A 20251-nucleotide genomic window follows, 5' to 3' on the forward strand; every position below is an offset into this window, starting at 1 on the left:
ACATGGAGCTTCAAGGGTTTAAAGAATAATAGTAATTAGGAAGGGAAGTAAGTACAAAAGAAAAAGGGAAGTGTCAGCAAGGAAAAAATTGCTAACACCTCTCCAAACTCCACTTGGGCAAAGTAATATTAACTATGTCTGACCAGCAGGATTTATAAATATCTCATTATATGACTTTCTAAAATGAAAAGTATTGTGATTATTGTTGCATCTATAACGTCATTTTTCAGTTTTCCTGACTCCCCCCCCCCTCCCCTCCCTTACTGTGGAATGGCAGGAAATGGGAAGCGGGAGGAAAGGAGGCATCACAAAAACAATCTGATAAAGAGATGGAACATTAACATAAATATAATTAAAAACTTCATATAACTCTTTCTTTTCTTAAAATATGCAATCTTATTACCAAAATACCTGACAGTATCTAAGGTAAGGGGAAGGGTATGGCATGGAGTGAAGGGGGGAGGGGAAAGAGAGAATTGTGGGGGATGGAATGAGAAAAGAATGATTTCCCTTGAGACAGAAAATGGGGCGGGGGGTAGAGGGGAGGGCAGAAATAATGCTGACACATCTGGAAGTTATTGAAAACGGGAGAAACGGACAGACAGGAATTAACTGGAAACAAAATGAAGAGGAGGTAGAGAGTGGAGGAAAAAAGTAGAAACAGGGAAAGACAACAATATAGTATTTCTAACATTCTTCAAAGAAATCTGCTGGGGCAAACGGAGTGCATTAAAAGAGGGAAGCTAAACAAAGGAAAGGAAAGAAAAGGAGGTTTCAAGTGTGCTGGAAGATCAAGTCAAACTACCAAAACAATACCAAAAGTACAATAATACTGTGAGGAGAGTCATAGTATTTTTGTGGATTTAGAATTCATACTTCCAGGGGGAGTGCAAACAAGTAGTAATCTCCTGGACTGACAACAAACTATCAACTTCATCGTTGGAGCCATCGAGTGTTGATCATAGCTATCAACACTGAGACAGGTATGCACAGATAAGATGCATATTTTACAGCACCAGTTACGAGGACTCACAGAGGAAAAAATGGTAAAGAAAGAGAGGGTTAACTGTGCTTTAACTGAATACATGTTGTAGCGCATTTACTGTACCATATATCCTCAAGTGTAATTCTATCACTCCTGACTGAATGCCCTGAGCATTCCAAGTTTCCAAGTTGTAAACAACTGGAGTCAATTTTCAGCAAGAGCTGAGATATCTACATACTGCTCTTGATTGGTTCACATTATTAAATCCTTCAAATATATATTCAAATAAGGATTGAATAAATACATACAAGTACACATATAATCCTTGTTAACCCTTCCAGTGAGGCAACATGGATGCAAATTAAGATAGTGCTATTCGAATTAGAATAGCATTAAAGAAAATATTTAATTCCATTTATTATAGCTTTGCTTATTCATCTCGGAAATTAATTTACAGCCTGTAATGTGCCTCAAATAGGGTGGTTACTTCCTGTTTGGAAGGCTGACTTCCTTTGTGCAAAACAATGAACGTACAAAGTTCAGGCACTTTACAAGTGCTATAACCATTCAAAACTATGCATGATTAGAATATACTTAAAATATTCCCATTGCTTACATAATATATCCACTATATGCTTGTTAGGCCTATAGTCAGACAGACATGTGTAGAGAGATAGACAAGAGTAAGAGAAAACACAATATATGCACATCATTCTAATGGTGGGCATTAAGAAGAGTACGCTACTGTATTTTACCCCTGCATATCTGTGTATCAATCACATTCTCCTTTAACCAATACTGCACATTCATAAGAAAGTACTCCTTTAAATTGATTCAGCATTGCTGTGTTAACTGTGCGTCTTGTCTCTATACAGAATGTCGGTGTCACGAAGGTGTCTGTGCTGTGTGAAATACCTTATGTTTGTCTTCAACCTCATATTCTGGGTTAGTACATGGAGAAATATGTTGATCAACAGTCCCTTTTAATAAGTACAAACTGTCTCCATTTCAATGCAACTGTATGAAATCATCTCAAGATGTCATCCCAATATTTCAAACATATTGAAATATTCCCTGGTGTAAAATCCAGCTACCAGCTGTTTCAAAACATAACTTCAGCTGGTCAAACCATGTTGAGTATGGAGCTGGGATGAACTGGTCAACCAGCTACCAGCTTTTTCAAAACCTAGCTTGACCTGTTTTTTTTTCAGCAGGGTTAACTACAGACTAATAAGTCTTCTCAAAATGTTTTTGCATGTAAAAAGCAACCTGAAAAAGTTACAATGCTAAAGTATCATCAAAGTAGCATGTTTTATATCTTTAATGGAAACTGCTGTGCTCACAGAGAGAACTGAGTAATATAAATGTGAAGATTTGAAGATTTCCTTTGCCTTCATGCAGCTAGGAGGATGCGGCTTGTTTGGGGTGGGGGTGTGGCTGTCCTTCACACAGTCAGAGTTCTCTTCCCTCCCGCTCTCCTTCCCCTCCCTCTCTGCTGCAAACCTGCTCCTAGTGGCTGGGGGAGTCACCATGATCACTGGGTTCTTGGGCTGCCTGGGCGCCCTCAAGGAGCAACGTTGTCTACTGATGACGGTAAGGTGGGACTTGCTGATGTCACAAAGATGTGCGCTGGGTTTAGTTTCTGTTTAACACAAAACCTCTTCAAAGCATTCAACACTTTAGTGCCAGTTTATAAATGCCAGACTAGTATAAATGTCTCCTCATGTACATGAATTAGCAGGCACTGCTGCTTTCAGCCTGTTGGCAAAGGAACAGAATTGTACACGCACATATAAGTAACAAGACACAAAATACCAGACAAACTTACGATACCAGTTTCTGAACTGTCCTCTTCCCTCCCAGTGCACTGAGAGGATGTTAACCACCAGTCAGCATGTTAACCATGTTCTCTGTCTCCCCTCAGTTCTTTGTAATCCTCCTTGTCCTGGTTATAACAGAAGTGACTCTGACACTCGTACTGCACATTTTCCATGAACAGGTGAGATTGTCATTCTCTGGAGTCAGCCCCCCCCAACCAAATAAATCCCAAAAATTAATTATCTGCCATTTGTATCTGCCAACAGCAACAACAAATCTTTGATCCAAATAATTACTCTTATACTCTTTACCATTTTTCTGCATTTGCTAATTGTCTATAGCTGCAATTACACTTTCGTTGTTTCTTAATCAATGTATTGTTATTTAAATGTATGCAAAGTTTGTGTGAAGATGGACAGATGGGTCTGTTGTAATTTGCAAGTCTTCTAGTTTCTGAGTGACCAATAACTCTTAAGCAATAGCACGTATTGTAAATATGGCCGCATTCACCACTCACCTTTTTTTACCAGTCACGTTCACAGGGTGTTACCCTTGTTTTGTTTTTTTGCCCTCAGCTTGATACAAAGGCACAAAATGAGTTAAAGAAAGGAATGGAAGATTACGAGACCAATTCCGGGCTGCAGAAATCATGGGACAGTGTGCAGAAAATGGTGAGTGGGGAGGAAAAGGACACAAGCAGAAAGAAAATGACAGATTCCACAAAAGGCCACAGTGTCTATATTTCTCCCCTCAGTTTAAGTGCTGTGGAGTGACCAATCAGACAGACTGGCACTCCATATTGCGAGAAGTTAGTGACAGTAAAGCACTCCCATTATCCTGCTGCAATGGAGAGGACCCCTGCAAAAATGGATGGAATGAGGTCAGTCACTGGAAAAATCTTCTGCATGACAGAACTCCCGACTCACTCAAACACTTGAGCCTTTTGCTTCAAATGAAGGTCCTTGGTGTGATACTGATATGTGATTGAAATGAGGTTTCCATTGGTTAATATGGTCACAACTTTCACAGTACATCAGGAGGCAAACATTAACAGTTACATGTAAACATGAAAGTTTGTTGCCAGAATCCAGATTCCAGTTTACCCTGATTGCTGATTCTTTCTCTCAGCCCTGTTATCAAAAAGCAAGACGGTGGCTACTGGACAACATCACTTCAGTCCTTATTTTTGGAGTCTGCATTGGAATAGTCCAGGTAATGCAATCCTGGTCATTTTCGTCATACTTTTACATATATTTACAGTGCAGTCCTTAGCTATTTGGACATTGGTACACTCTCAGTTATTTTGACTCTGTACTCCAGCACATTAGATTTAGAATTAAATGATGAATATAAGACTAAGTGCAGACACCTTGGATTTGAGGATTTAGATCCATATTGGGCACACCCTCACATGTTCTGGGCAAAAATAATAACATAGTAAACTCAAATATAAAAGGCAAAAGACATTAAAACCGAGTATTTCAGCTAGCCGCTCGGAGCTGGCCACTTTTCAGCCGGCCAGCAACGTCTTACTCTTTCACACTGAGTGATGAACTGAACTTGAGGATAAATAAATTAAGAACCACAACAGAAAACTGTCTCTCTCTGAGGGATCTCCCTTGGCCACGCACTGTGGAGACGAGCATACTTTTGGATTGCACCGGCATTTTATGTGAGAGGGAGCAAGGGCAATCTCTAAAAATAAACAAAAGGTCTTCACCCTCACTGGATCGAAATAACAAACTAAAATAATAATAAAAAACTAAAAAAACTAACTGTAGCTTTTCGGCTCTATAGCTTTTCTAGTGTTTAGTGCATGTTGCACTGCCTCTCATACCATGGCTCCCAGGTCTCAGACACCTACTGCAGAAAGAGCACACATTTTAAAAGCCTGGACTAGTTCACAACGTAGTACAGGTGTGTGCCTACTGAACCAGTAGGTGTGGTGCTTGGATTGCTCTGCTTCAAACCTGGGGCTGAGCTGATGTAGAGGACCTTCTGATACTACTTCCCCTTTCCACATCCTGAATTAGCTTTGCACTGCCTGAAAAACAATTTTCCAAAAGCTTTTTGGCACTAAAAGCTGCATACTGTCTTTGCCTGTATGTGGGCCTCCTCCTCGGGCAACTATAACAGCTTGCAAACGTTCCCTTTGCCAGCTAAGAGCCTTTCAATCCTCACTTTTAGAATTTTCCCCCATTCTTCCTAGCAGAACACTTCTTAAAATACTCTTAAATTATACTCCTTCCATGTATGGCATGTTTGAGATCTATCCACAGATTTTGAATAATACCAAAACCATTGCAAACCATTCCAACAATTCCAAAACCTTCACACGTCTCTCTTGGTGGTACTTCATGGTTGATTTTTTGAGGTATGTTTTGGATCATTGCCTTGCTGGAATACCCAGCCTCGCTTCAACTTCAATGTCTGGACTGACCTTTGAACATTAGTCTCTAGAATTTCTTAATATTTCTTCCTTCCACTCGCACAATATTTCCTGTGCCCCCAGCTGCCACACAACTCCAAAGCATAATAGATCCACCTCCATGCTTAACAGTTGGCAAGATGTTCTTTTCTACAAAGACTTCACCCTTTTTTCTTCAAACATACTTTATTGGTGGCCAAAAAGTTCATTTTTGATTTTGTCAGCCCAAAGCGCATTTTTCCAAAAGGCTCAATGTTTGTTTTTTCATGCTTCAGACACTTAATTTTGTGTTGAGGTTGGAGGAAAGGCTGCTTTCTAGCAGCTCTGCCATGTAGGTCTTTGTTGTTTACTGTTGTATTTGTTGTATTGTTGTCCTATGAGCAGCTACACCTGTGTCTGCTATTCTTTTTTACAGCTCTCTTGCAGTGTGTAGATTCTTCTGAGCATTTCTCACCCGGTCTCAGGCCATTCTATCTGAAATATTTCTTGGACTTCCAGACCTTGCCTTGACTTCAACTGTTCATCTTCCATTTTCTAATAATGTTTCTGACGGTGGAAATAAATAGGTAGTTTGAAACGTGAGAGTGCTATTTGTAGCCTTCTCCTTCTTGGTGGAAATTAACCATCTTCATCTTGACATCCAGGAGGCACGGATGGTGCAGTGGGTAGCACTGCTGCCTCTCAGCAAGGAGGTCCTGGCTTCGAAGCCAGGTCAGCCAGGGCCTCTCTGTGTGGAGAGCATGTTCTCCCCGTGTCTGCGTGGGTTTCCTCTGGGTACTCCGGTTTCCTCCCACAGTCCAAAGCTATGCAGGTTAGGCTGATTTGAGAGTCTAAATTGCCCGTGGGTATGAGTGTGTGAGGGAATGGTGTGTGTGCCCTGCGATGGACTGGCGACCTGTCCAGGGTGTATTCTTGCCTTTAGGCCAATGTATGCTGGGATAGGCTCCAGCCCCCCTGCGACCCTGTTCAGGATGAGCAGGTTCAGATAATGGATAGATCTTGACATCCTTGGACAACTGTTTAGAGAAACCCATGGTTATTAACACCAGACAAAACAGCCACTGCATTTGGATACTTACTTCAGAATAAGAAGTTCAGTCCTGGAATTATATTCACCTGGCTCATTGAAGCCCTACTGAGTAAATCACCTGGGTCTGGCCCTTAGTAATCATATTTTTTTAAAGTAACAAAGATTAATCCAAAAAGGTTCCCAAACTTTTTTATATAATTTATAAACAGTAAAGAATTAAAATAAAAAATAATCTTGCTTTAAAATTTGCAGAAAGTGCTCGTGTTTAACCATGTTAAACCAGGGGTGCCCAAGTTTTTGAACCCCACTGTAAATGGATCTATTTAGGATTTTTGTCAGTAGGCTACTCCAGTTTCTTCCAAATAAGATAAATAAGATGCGACCGCTAGTTCACAAGCAGTATCGATTACACAGTTAACAATTTAGAAAATGGGATGGTAAATGTTTACAAAAACTGATGATTTATCACGTCCCTACTTTGTGTTATTGTGTTTGTCAACATGAGGACCAGAGTGCCAATGACAGTCAAGGGAGCCATCATGAGGCTGAGAATATATATATATTTTTTTTATTCAAATTAAAATAGAAAGTCATGGACTGTTCAGACAGGCTACTATTAACTATTTGGAACATCATTAAAAAGCGAGCACTGGTGTATGTTTAGGATCATGGCCTTGTTGTGGGATGAAGCAGCATCCAATGTGTTTGGAGGCATTTGATTGAACTTGATTGACTGAAGATACTTCTGTTCACTTCAGAATTAATTCTGCTGCGGCGATCAGCAGTTACATTTTCAATGAAGGCAAGTGAGCCATCACCTGCAGCAGCCAATCTTGGTCTTTTCTGTCCACAATACCTTTCTCCAGAACTCTGCGGGTACTTTTCGGTACTTTTTAGCAGACTGTAACCTGGCAATCCTGTTTTGCAGCTAACTAGTGGTTTGCATCTTGCAGTGTAGCCACTGTAGATCTGTTTGTGAAGTCGTCTGCGGACAGTAGCCACCGACACAACGCCTGCCTCCTGAAGAGTTTCTGATCTGTCGGACAGGTGTTTGGGGATTTTTCTTCATTGTGGCGAGAACGAAGTCGCTTTGGATACAAGCGTCAGCTAGAGTACAAATAACTATTATTATTATTATTATTATTATTATTATTATTATTATTATAAAAAGGGATAGAATTCCTACACTGATCACCCAATATGGATTTAATTAAAGGTGACAGTCTGCACCTCATATTCATTATTTAATTTAAAATCTAATGTGCTCTAGTAGAGCCAAAAGAACAGAAATTGTACCATAGTCCAAGTAGTTGCAAATACAGTATATTGTATAGAATTTGATGCATGACACCAGTACATCATTCCCTTTCAGAGTACACTACCAGTGTGATTTTTCAAATGAGGGTCTACTAGATTTGAAAAGAACAAAAATATATTGTTCACAACCTTCTCTGAACTTCATTTTTGTTTGGTAGTGCTCAGTTCAAACCAGTGAACCGCTGTGTAATATTATAACCCCAAATCTTTCCATTTCAGATTTTTGCCCTGGCTTTCTCCTTGTACATGTACTGCCAAATACTACGTGCTGAAAAATACCTGGACTGAGACAGGATGAGAAATGGGGAAACTGGGTATTACAGAACACAGTAGAAGAATGTAATTTGGAGTATAAGGAATATGTATGGCACAAGGCCTTAAACAGATGTCATGTTTTTAGAGACAGTTTTAGGCAACACATTATAAATGTTTATTATGTACTAGTTACTGGCATATAATCTTATACACAGTAATATTAGTTACTGCTAGCAATGCAAGTTACTGTTATTACTATAATGTAAACTCATTTGCCATACATTACAAACTGTGGAATCACTGTAAATATGTAATCGTCATGTAACATCTTCATAAATCATGTACTGACAAAAAAGGAAAAGGAACAAGGTTTGTTTTTGTAAAAAAAAAAATATTTTAAAATGACAGTTTAAAAATAACATGTTTCACATATCAATTCTTGTTGGTTTCACTGGCATTTGCTTCATTACTGCACATTGATGCAGTCTGCACATTGTACCCATTCTCCTCTGCACAAAACAACTGCACTGGAGAGGAAACCACATGATTTTCAGTTCCCATTTGTACTTCATGTGAGGTTACAATAATTCAGAGCTCAGAGAAAATAATTCCTAGGCAGGAGGAAGTGATGTACTCCATATCGCCTGGAGGTTTCAAGCTGTCAGTCATACTCCAATACATCATCTAACTTGACAATGTTCTCCTGTAGAGAGAGAGATAAATTTTTCAAGCCACTTTGCTGTTATTTCAAACAGGGAGATAACTCCAGTCTGCTCACTAGTGGTTGTACTTAGTAATATCAACCAAACATTTTCATTCACACACATCAATTACTCCACATGGAGAGGTAGCAGGAGAAACAATAATTTTACTCCTAATTTTATCTGAGTTTATGTTCATATTGAGAATGGTGAAAGAAATGGTAGCTGGGAAATCCAGAAAATGGACTCTTCCATGTATTAGGCACAAAACCTAACACATTGAAATATTCAAGTGCTTAAACACAATTTCAATCATTATTCACAAGCTCACATGCTCTGCAATATGATCAGATAAAGACCATGTGATGTCCATCAAAAGTCCAAAAGAAGCATAAAGGTAAAATACAATTTTAGTATTTCTTGTATTTCAATTTCAATTTCATATTTGTGACAATCTACAGCATAAGTAAAACATTAAAATTAATGCAATTCGTTTAAATATAATAATTCGTTAAATATTTAATAAAATATTGATACAGCATAGTATTGTGCAATACAGTATCGTTACTTACTACCGCAGTAGTGTTATTTTTATGTCATTATTTTAATGCACGACACAGATTTAAAGAACCACCCTGTGCAGGAGACTCTCTTAACTCCTTGGAAATATGCCATCGGGGTCTGCTGCCTTATTTGTCTTTAGTTTACGTAATTTATCCAGTATTTCTTTATCCCTATCTCAATATTGGATAAGACATTCTGGTCATTGAGTAAACCTTCCGGCCTATTAGTAACCTCCTCCCTGGTAAAACTCTCAACAAAGTAGCCATTTAAGGCCTCAGCAATATCTTATGCAGCAGTTCTCCTTTGTTATTCTTAATGCACTTAACCTCCTCTAACTTTCCTTTACCTACTACAGTGTTAAAAGAAGCATTTGCGATTGCATTTTGTATCTTTTGAAATTTGCCTTTCAAATAGCATTTTGGCTAACCTTAGTTATTATTTTACCTTGGCACACATATTACAATGTCAAGTAGGGATGGTTAGTCCACTTTGGGCTGCAGTGGCAGCTGCTCCGCTCTCGAATGTCCCAAGTAAGGCTTGGATGAGAATCCACATTTAACCAGAAAAGCACTGAGATGAGTGCTGAACCAAATTGCAGTTCATCGGTGCTCCGGCTGCCGTTATAAACAGTGGTTTATTTCCCTCTGCAGGAGGCCTCATGTGAAAATATACAACCGTGGTCAGTCAGTGTGAGCTATCATTGCATGAACCTGATAAACACTCCAAAGGCATTTAAGAAGGGAGAAAAGATAATAAGAATGACTGATGTTGATTGAAATGGGGAGTCATCAGGTGATGTGGGACAAAAAACTGAGATAGCTTGACAACTGCATAGCATTGAGCGCCAGCTTCTGGTATAATGCTATATAGTGTTATTTTAGGTGCCCCATACTGTCACCAGTGACCTAGTTTCTGTTTTCTAGCAATCAAACATGAGGTGCAATTGCACAGAAAACTAAAAATAAAACAAATACATAATTGCTCCGTTTTGTGCTTTTTCCTCTGTTTGGCCTGTATACTTTTTATGCTACAGTTAATACGTGCACATTTTAGGGGCGGCCTGTAGTGTAGTGGTTAAGGTAAATGACTGGGATACACAAGGTCGGTGGTTCTAATCCACACAGCTGTTGGGCCCTTGAGCAAAGCCCTTAACCCTGCATTGCTCCAGGGGAGGATTGTCTCCTGCTTAGTGTAATCAACTGTACGTCGCTCTGGATAAGAGCGTCTGCCAAATGCCAATAATGTAATGTAATGTAATTTTTCAAGACCAGACGGCATGGTTTACATAACAACCAAAAGCAGTTCAAAAAGTGATAACACATGGGAAAAGACAAGCACTCACCCACCCACCCTGACTCTGCAGCCAGGGGGCAAAGTTTGTCATGTACTTCTCTGCAAACCCCTGCATCCTCCCATGCGTCCCTGTGGCCGTGACAATGCGCCGCGACACCTCCATTGTCACGGCGACCCGGGTCAAAGTGGGACTGGCCGGGACAGGAACAGGAGCTTCTGCCTGACTGGCAAATGTATCGAGCAACTTGGCAAAGGAAGGGTAGGAGAGACGGGTCAAAGACGACCTCAAAAATGGATCAGACTGGATCTGTGGAGGGGGAGGGAAAAAAAATTAAATAAAAATAAATAAATAAATTTTATAGCAGAGAGTGGAGGTGCTGACCCCAGCAGGGCCCTGAAGGCACTCAACAGGGAGTTCCATTTTATACCTTGTCATTGATGGCATCTCCCTGCATTGACAAAACATGGACCAGTCGTCTGACCACAGCATCCTTATCATTGGCTGGGGGAAGAGAGTCACAACGTTAAACAAGCGCAATACAACAGCAGTGGAAATGAATCCATTTCCAATACTTATGTAGATAGTGTGCTCCTTGTACAAGTGAATAACATTATAGAATGCAGATGATGGCACATGAACAGAGCGATCATTTCATATCCACAACCAGAGGGGCTCTCACTTTCACTAGTGCAGGGAGGTGGGCAGACTGGTGAGATCTTTGCTGTGTGCTTCTGAGCAATCTTATCCAAGGTCTCTGCCAAGTCATCATAGAACTGAGGAGGGTGAGCTGAGAGAGAGAGAGAGAAGGTGGAAATGAGACCGACTGAATGCACAATTATATCTTTACTATCTTGAAGGGGGTAGAGGACAGAAAGTGAAGAGACCAATTTGATCACCTTTCCTCCAAACGGCTTTCCTTTTTACTTACAGGGTGAGACGGGTGTTGTCTCAGACGTTGCCTCTGGACTGAATTTCAGGGAATCCGGTCTCTTGGGTTGCGTCTCCGCATTCTCCGGGTCGTCTTCTTTGGAGGGTTTTAATTTTCTGAGCAGGGTGGAAAAGGGGGACTTCTTTTTCTTCTTCTTTTTTCTTTCCTTTTTCCCACTCTCTTCATCAGAGGATGAAGAGGGCAATGGAAGCTAAAATGACACGAGACTAAAATGACATCCATAATAAAAAAAATCATATAGCTTCATTCAAAGAACCACAGCCTTATATTTTCAGAAATGTTGTCATGAGATCCGAGACGCCTGCACGAAAGGATGTCTACGTGGTCAGATATGCCAACTCAAGATAATGGCACCTAAAATGTCCAGTCCAGTATGCTGTTCATAAATTTATTATGACACTTGTAAGAGAAGCGGGATGAAATAAGCTAGTTTTGGTATTCTGATCAAAACTAATTTTGGCCATAATAACTAATAGAAACCCTCTGAGCGATTTACATGTTCATTTCTAATGTTGTGCAAGCTACAGTGATGAAGGCCGATGGCTATGATCTGCTCCAGCGCTCCTATGACAATACTGTATTCATAATGGCAGAGCAGTCAAATGGTGCATTCAACCCCAACCCTAAAATTCTGTGGTCCCATCATATATACCTTTTATCTATATGAAACAGCGATATAATGTAGGTCTAAATAAATGTATTCAGGATACAAGCTGACACAGCCTGTAAGGTGGATCACTCATATCCACACGTGTGCACACAAAGTGTAGGATCCCCATATACAGTCAGCCCCCGATTCCCTGCCATCACATTTTCTGGGCTGTGATCCCTATCCGTGCCCCTGTCAGCTTATCCCTGGTCTCCCCCTGCTTGTGTTCTATTGTGCCGTCATTCATAAACTATGATGGACTTTAATTCTGTGAAACAATCATTCAAACTCAGGGGAAAAGGGGGGAAATATTCATATTGAAAACTGAATACAAAAAAATACAAAAAAGTGCATTCAGATTTTGTTTCAATTAAAAATGAAACGGTCTGTGAACTTTTTGAAACTCTCTCAAATATATGTTTGCAAGTCTTAAAATAAAAACGTTATGAATATTTTCTCACTTTGTGCTTTTCTTCTGAAAGATCAATGCTGTTAGTTTCCCCAGAAACCACTAGCTTTGCCAGGCCTTTTTGAATGTTCCGGTCAAGAGAGCCACCAGGCATTTGGGTCTCCCTCTTAGAAGTATCCTTCTGAGAGCGGCGAAACACAGTGGAGCGCCGTCGCAGCCGTTTTTTGATCAGGGCTTTGAATCCATGCTTCTTTTCCTCGGCTGCACTGATTCGTTCATCCAGGGAGTCCCAGCCATCGTCTGTCTTCCTCTGATAACCCACTGCAAATGCACTGACAGAAAAGTGAAACAGAAGGATGGGAAATGAAGTCTCGACTCCATATTGGTTTCCGCAACTTCCGTTCAGTGATGTACACCCTGCCTTGATATAATGACAGTTTACATTTTCATTTTCATTTTGACACCTTTCTTATGTCCTTTTTTACATTTGGATAACCAATTTGCTACCTTTATAGCATGAATATCCCTTTTTAAATGAAAGGTCAATATGTGAAAATGAGTGGGGAATTTGAATTCAAATAAAGAATTATTGACATTTTTCACATTTAATTATCATTTTAATTTTGACTACAATATGCTTCCATACTGAAGATGGTGTTGTGGTCCTGTACCTGTACTTGAGATGGTCTTTGTATGCTCCTCCTACCCGGCCTGGCTGTTGGGCAAGTGGGACAGCCAGAGACTGGCGGAGGAAAGCTCCAAGCACCAATCGAGTGTCTTCCATGATCTCCACAAGAGAAACAGAAGGGGCAGGGGATGAGGGACGAGACAGACTGGTGGATGGGGCAGGGACCGCCATTGCTGAAAGAGAAAGGGTATGAAAGTGTATGAAACTGATGACAGCATCTGCCCATAACAGTAAATAACACTGAACAGGAACTGCAATGTTGATCTCGCACAGTTACGAAACTAGAAGCCAATGCCTTGTCAATGTCTACAAACATGTGAAAAGAACCAAACCTTGATCGGGTCATTCCTTGCGGGAGTTGACCGCTCCAATTTTGCTCAAACTTTGTGTAAATGTTCTGTCCTATTAAACCTTTTGAACTACATTTTACATTTTTCATACAAGTTTCATTTTGATAGGAAACTTTCCACCTTACCAACTTTTTGGATGAATATGCTTTTTGGTCATTTTCTGTCTGGACCCAGCTTTGGCATTATATAATTTTTAATAAATGATCCATTTGACTTCATTTTCCTTGTGGCTGCTGTTAAACAAAATGTCATAGAAGTTTGGAAGTCATATGCAGTGGCACAATTACGTTTTCAAGTTTGTCCCTACTTTAATGCCAAAGATATGGTGCCCCAAAATCAACACAACCCCCAATTTCCACTCGCAAGGCACCAACCCCTTATTTAAGAGCCAATATCAATATTACAAATCTAATTAAGCTAATTGAGAAAACAGAGAGAGGAGCACATCTTAGGAAAAAGGTGCAATAGAAAAAGCTGCTCTTCGGAACAAAAGTGATGAAAATGATAAGATAAGGGTGGTGTGACCAAGGCACTCTCGATTTGGATGCACTAAACAGCCAGGTATATATGTGGACAAGTGACGCAAAGGCTCATTAACATAAATAGCACTGATACACAATACACAGGGGGAACCCACTCATGTCCCTCCCAAAAGAAAAACAAAATAAATACATTTAAAAAACCAATTTTTTAGCTGGAAAATCCAAAACATTGGACTGAGACCGCAAGGTTGGTGGTTCAATCCCACGATAAGACCTGCATAGCTGTTGGGCCCTAAATTTCAGATTGCTTCAGGGGGGATAAGCATGAGCAGGAGGCAAGGCTACCTGTTACTGTCCTCTCAACCATTGTAAGATAAGAAACGAGAGCTGAGAGATTTTAGAAGATAGAGAAGTGGATCTCTAAGCAACAAAATGACTTTCTCCTCCCAGCCTATCCTAGCTTGCTGGACTTTTACATGCTTCCCATGGTCCATAAGGACTCCAATAACCCTCCTGGGAGGCACATGATCAGTAATAATGACACTAACTCAGAGCCAGCTTCTAGGTACCTTGACCTAGGAGATCAGCAGGTCCTGAGATACAGAAACCACCCAACACCAACAATCATTGCATGGTCAGAGTAACTTAGATCACATTTTTCCCCCATTCTGATGGTTGATGTGAACATTATATTTATAGAAAGGGTACAGACCGCAATACCATCCTCAGAGCAGACAGTTTTCATCCCCCCAGCTTAAATTAGAAATATACCCTTTGGACAGTTTCAAAGGCTACACTGCATTTGTGACAGAGAGGATGATTTTGAGGATAAAGCGGGGAAATGCATTCTAACTTTCAGCAACCTCAAAAACCCAAACTGCAGCACTATTGAAAGTGTTCCTACTCTGTGCAAAGTGTTAACAGAGCCCCCAGCCTTCTCTTACAGGGCCCCGACAAGGATGATAAGTGCGTAGTGACTGGTCTCCCTTAAAGGAATACAGCAACATTAATTAGTTCATTAATTTTGTGTTTTGTGCATTCACTGGTTCAGTTTCCATGTTAGCATAATGTGTTAGCTTAGCATAAAGACTTGAAGCCTACCTCCTTCAAAGTGAAGAAATACACCTTACAACAGTGGTCACCAACATTGGTCCTGGAAATCTACCATCCGAGGTAGATCTCTAAAACAACAGGTAAGTTTTCATTTCAACCCTAATTTGGCAGACCTGACTCCTAATTAGCAGCTCAATGCAGATCTCTATCTCTTGAATGAGGTATGCTTTGTCAAGGTCGGAGTGAAAACCTACAGGATGGCAGATCTCTAGAAACAGGGTTGGTTGCCACTGCCTTACAGCAACTCCAAAGCTGGCTTATTTACGCTAGGTATCATGTGAGGGACAGGGCGTCTGAGCATGTGCGTGCCATTAGGACTCGTAATGACAAATACCCTATGGCTAGATATTACAGACCAGCTAGCCATTGCAGCCCCAATTCCTTGAAAGCCATGGCTATTGAAGAGGTCTGTACTTCTGACCATCACAAAATCTGCGGAAATTGTGTGATGCAATCATGTCAACATGGAACAGAATCTCAAAGGAATGTTTTCAACATCATATGGAATCCATGCCACAAAGAATTGAGGCTGTTTTGAGAGCAAAGGGAGGCCTTACCCAGTATTAGTATAGGGTTTCTAATAAAGTGCTCAGTGAGTGTAAATTCCTACAAACATATAGCAGTTACACTGAACTGCACCAGATTGCTTCGATATAAAGAGATGAGACACAAAATCCAGGTTAATATGCTGTACAGCACATCTGGAGATCACAGCCTTTCAATATAGCAGGCATAATGACTCACTTCCTCTCTGCTGATAATCCATTGAACCTCCTAATCTACAGCCAGAATACAATCCTTATACAAGGGGAGTCATCATACTGTTAAATATTACGTGTCACACACTACATATCATGCAACGATATGGTGCTTTTCCTACTTCTGTTTTAATAAGTTTTGCTGCAGATTGTAGTGATGACACTTCTACCTTCAGAATGTATTTTCCCCACGAACACTTCTTTGGCAATTCCTCTTAAAACCACCTTCAGTGACAGGCTTCCAAACATTCATGAAGCTAGTCTTAATTTTTTTTTTTTTTTAAACCAACCAGGCTAAAGTAATTGACAGTGCAGCCTGTAAGTATTTTGGACAGTGGTACAATTTCTATTTTTTGGCTTTGTACTCCAGCATATTGGATTTCAAATGAAACAATGAATATGAGGTTGAAATGCAGATTGTCACCTTTAATTTCAGGGTTTACATCCATATCGGGAGATCCATGAAGGAATTGCACCTCTTTTTTATAAACAGTCCCCCCATTTTAGGGGATGGAAAAGTAAAGGGCCAGTTGGCTTCTCAGTTGTTTCTGATTAATCAGGTGTATTCAATCACTTCCTTAGTGCAGGTATAAGAAAGCTTTCAGTATCTAGTTTTGATTCCAAGCATTTGATTGCCCTTGGAGTCTGTTATTGGCATCTGCCAACATGAGACAGTCAATGAAGCCATAATGATGAAGCCAATGATGAAGCCAATAAGAAAGAAAAAACAGAGACATAGTCCAAATAATATGATTACAGAAACAAACAGTTTGGAATATCATTAAGGAGAAAAGAACACTGGTGTATGTTTGGGATCACTGCCTTGCTGTGGGATGAAGGACAATCTGATGAATTTGGAGGCATTTGATTTCACTTGAGCTGACAAGATGCTTCTGTACACTTCAGAATTCATTCTGCTGCTGCTGCTATGAGCAGTATCATTATCAATGAAGGCAAGTGAGCCAGCTGTGGCAGCCATAGATGCCCAAACCATAACATACCCACCACCATGTTCACAGATGAGGGGGGTGCTTTGGTTCTTGGGCAGTTTCTTTTAGCCTCCACACTGCTACAAGTCAATCTCATCTGTCCACAAGACCTATTCCCAGAACTCTGCAGGGTCTTTTAGGTGCTACTGTAAACAAACTGTAAAATGCCCATTCTGTTTTTGCAGCTAACTACTGGCTTGCATATTACAATGCAGCCTCTGTATGTCGGTGTGAACTCTTCTGTGAAAAGTAGTCCAGTGCTCCGTTCTTAAGGATGTTCTGAACTGTTTATTCTGGTTAACCTATTGTATTGTTTGACCTGTCTGTCTTTTTAAAAATGTATTATTATCATTATTATTATTATTATTTCAAAAAATGCCAAAGGCAATCAAAAGCCAAGAATCAAGACTAGATACTCAAAGCTAGGTTAACATAACTTGGTGTTCGGAACATAGTCTCTCACGAACATAGTCTCTCTGTTACTTCCAGAACAGCTTTGGTTTGTGTGTGTGTGTGTGTGTGTGTGTGTGTGTGTGTGTGTGTGTGTGTGTATGTATGTGTGTGTGTGTGTGTGTGTGTGTGTGTGTGTTCATTCCTCCTGCTTTCATAAAAACTTGGTATGAGTCACGTATGCGATCCATTTCAGAATACAATGAGAAGTTAATTGTCCCCTGTGACAATGTGGTGGAGAAGCTGTTGCTCTCAAGAGACTACGAACCGGGAACACTTATACGGCAGAGCTTCAGGTGCTTTTCGGAACATAGGTGAATCGGTGTCCGGAACATCGTCCGCCTTCTGAACACAAGGAAGTCGTGTAGTCATTTGTTGTATTCAGCATAATTATTTTTCAAATTCATATCAATCAAAGTGCTTTAGTGTATGTGATAGCCAATAAGCAACGATAATCATAAACCACATTCCTCAGGAGAAAAAATAAACGTTAAATTCTAGTGGAAGCGGCCGCTTTCCCGTGTTCAGTTCGAAACACAGGGAGTCTAAAAATAGGTTGGCAAGCAAATTTGGCGAAAGTTAGCTAGAGTTAGCGAAAGTTCTTTACATTCATATCAATAATATCCGGCTTTCCAGCTAACATTACATATTTCCACACCCGAGTTTACGCATAGCTACGTTTTAAAACAGCGACGAATAGCTAGCTAACTAACATTACCTACCTAACAAACAAAGTAAAGTTAGACCTTTCCTTTCGCTATCGCGAACCTTACCTGAGTTCCTCGGAGTTCCTCGCAGTGATCCTCCAATTGAAAAAGTGAAACGTATTCATAAACACATAGAAAACGCAAATAATTTTACGAATTAAAACATGATAAAATATTCTGAGTCATTTAAAACGACCAACTAATTACAAATGAAAAGCGGGGACGCTGTTGGTCATCTACAGTAACAGGCTTGGTCTGAAAACAAATCCAAGTGCCCTTCACAGCAAAAACGTTCCCTTTGCAGCCAGCCAGACAAGTGTTGTTTCCTCATCTCGAAATAATTCAATGACATTTCCCTCTCAACTCCATTTTTCTCCTTATACATTCTAGTTAGCTTTCTAGCTAGGTAGCTACATAGTTTTCATTCCAACTGATAAGTACTCAATTGGAATGTCATTCGGTGCACTGTGCGCATGTCAGGAGTTCTAAAAGGGGCGGTGCAATTTCGAAGTTAACGCTGTAGTAGTTAAGCATAGCAGCAATGAAGTATCCCTAAGAACAGTGTTAGAATACAATATGTGAAATACCTCAACAATCAACAATAAAGACACACAATGGAAATGATTATTTATTATGTATGTTTATTGGTGAACAAAAATGGAAAGGTAGAAAACATCATGTACACAAGTGTAAATTTGCCTAAGTGTATATATTCCTGCTGAAACAGCAGCCCAAAAACATCTCATCATAATTTTATGATGATGATGGCGATATTGATGAAGATTTCTCTTAATGTTGAAAACTTTCAGCCCTCGCCTGGTTAAGTGCTGAACCCCGAGCCTTGCCCCCCCGAAACCCTGTCCAGCGTCACTTGAAAATCAAACACTGGTACAAGGATTGGGAGAGACAAGACAGAGAGTAGCTGAGGCAGTGGGAGAGATATGAAAGAGCCTGGAGGATTAGGGAGCCACCGACCACCTGTACACACCTGCAGCACCGTGTCCTGCACTCATACAGTCAGACAGACAGATAGAGGGAGAGAGAGAATCACTAGATAATTAGCAGAAGATTAACGATACATTTTAGTTCTGTGGCTCAGACTCCCTTATGTGTTCATTCTGCCTCATACATGTCATCAAAATGACACTGCAAACTTTTCAGTGTCATTTTGTCCATCTTCATGTCTCACAATCCTTAATGTTCCATCTAGTTCTTACTACTGAAATTGGTTTGATTCTTTGAGTATACTCACCTCTAACTCTTTGCCACCGTCTCCTCCCCTTTCTGAAAAATAATATTTGTGTTGCCTCCTCCTTCTATTGCTCTCCCAACATATACTCCAGTCTGTCACTTACTCTTCTTCCTTCTCCTTAGTAACTTGTCCTTTCACTGTCACCTAATTCACTGTCACCTAATGTCGTGCTCTTAGTATGTATTCCTCTATGCCTATCTGTAAAGATCTGAACTCCAATGAGGAAGGAGGCTGCCGGGTGAGGCACTTCCTTTGTGACAGGAAATGAGAGGGGGGGGGGGGGGTGAATAAAGGTCAAGTACCTGCTGACTATGCTAAGATTTAAATGAGAAATGTTAACTTAAATGCATAATACAGATGTCCTGATTTTATGGATAGAAGGAGAATTGCAGGAATTAGGTTCGGCTTACCTTGTTTCTTTAATCCGTTGCACATCCTAGCCTGTGCAAACCTCAAATCTGAAAAGTTATGGCCTTCCTATTCATAGGACAGTTATGCATAGAGTCAAGTTTGGTCTATCCAGTGCTTGTTAACAAATCTAGACATTATGTACTATTATTATCTGTTGCTTTGCTTCTTAAGTGGAGTACGATACAATGCATAGCTTTCCAAGATAAGGGGAAATTAAAGATGATGGTAAAAAAGGCACAAGCAATTTCAACATGTCTGGGCATATTCATGTCGCATATTGACAATAAAAAAATATTTTGTAATAATCTTATATCTATCTGCCATCTTTCTGTAAAAATATAGATTTGCTTGTCTGTCTCTGAGCAACAATTGTTTGGTCATATCCCAAAATTTTACCTGCAATCTACGTTATGGTCAGATCCAGAAATATTGGAACCCATTTGTGCAACCACCCCTGGCAAAGATCACAACTGTGAGACTTTTTCTATAATTTCTGATGAGATTAGAAGGATTTTTGACCATTCCTCCATGCAGAACTCTTCAAAAGAAATTATACACTTTCTATAATTGCACTTACAGTGCTAAGTGGTAGCCTTAGCTATATTTATTATGTATTATGTATTTTTTATGAAGGGATTTTGCATGCTTGTTG

General features: G+C 40.1%; 2 protein-coding genes across 5 annotated transcripts; one reads left to right on the plus strand and one right to left on the minus strand.

The window, feature by feature from the left end:
• Positions 1-562: 562 nt before the first annotated feature.
• tspan4b (tetraspanin 4b) lies at positions 563-8269 on the plus strand. Its single transcript, XM_061231780.1, has 8 exons — positions 563-983; positions 1861-1930; positions 2387-2578; positions 2910-2984; positions 3379-3474; positions 3558-3683; positions 3932-4015; positions 7798-8269. The coding sequence occupies exons 2-8, from the start codon at positions 1862-1864 to the stop codon at positions 7864-7866; spliced, it is 711 nt and encodes a 236-aa protein (XP_061087764.1). The 5' UTR covers positions 563-983; position 1861; the 3' UTR covers positions 7867-8269.
• LOC133122085 (bcl-2-like protein 12) lies at positions 7985-18407 on the minus strand. Of its 4 annotated transcripts, XR_009708073.1 has the most exons (10): positions 18003-18407; positions 17498-17574; positions 13071-13260; positions 12452-12731; positions 11321-11531; positions 11072-11179; positions 10820-10893; positions 10441-10698; positions 9543-9753; positions 7985-8536 (listed from the first exon to the last, which is right to left on the minus strand). XR_009708073.1 is itself a non-coding variant. In XM_061231778.1 (9 exons), exons 1-9 carry the CDS (start codon positions 18059-18061, stop codon positions 8514-8516), a joined length of 1272 nt encoding a protein of 423 aa, XP_061087762.1. In that variant the 5' UTR covers positions 18062-18407; the 3' UTR covers positions 7985-8513. The 4 variants fall into 4 exon arrangements, 3 of the variants coding, with proteins under 3 accessions (XP_061087762.1, XP_061087761.1, XP_061087763.1); XM_061231778.1 differs by lacking the exon at positions 9543-9753 and having other exon boundaries at positions 10449-10698; XM_061231777.1 differs by lacking the exon at positions 9543-9753.
• Between the last annotated feature and the right edge of the window lie 1844 nt (positions 18408-20251).

The sequence above is a fragment of the Conger conger genome, chromosome 2, assembly GCF_963514075.1.
Source record: "Conger conger chromosome 2, fConCon1.1, whole genome shotgun sequence".
Taxonomy (NCBI): Eukaryota; Metazoa; Chordata; class Actinopteri; order Anguilliformes; family Congridae; genus Conger; species Conger conger.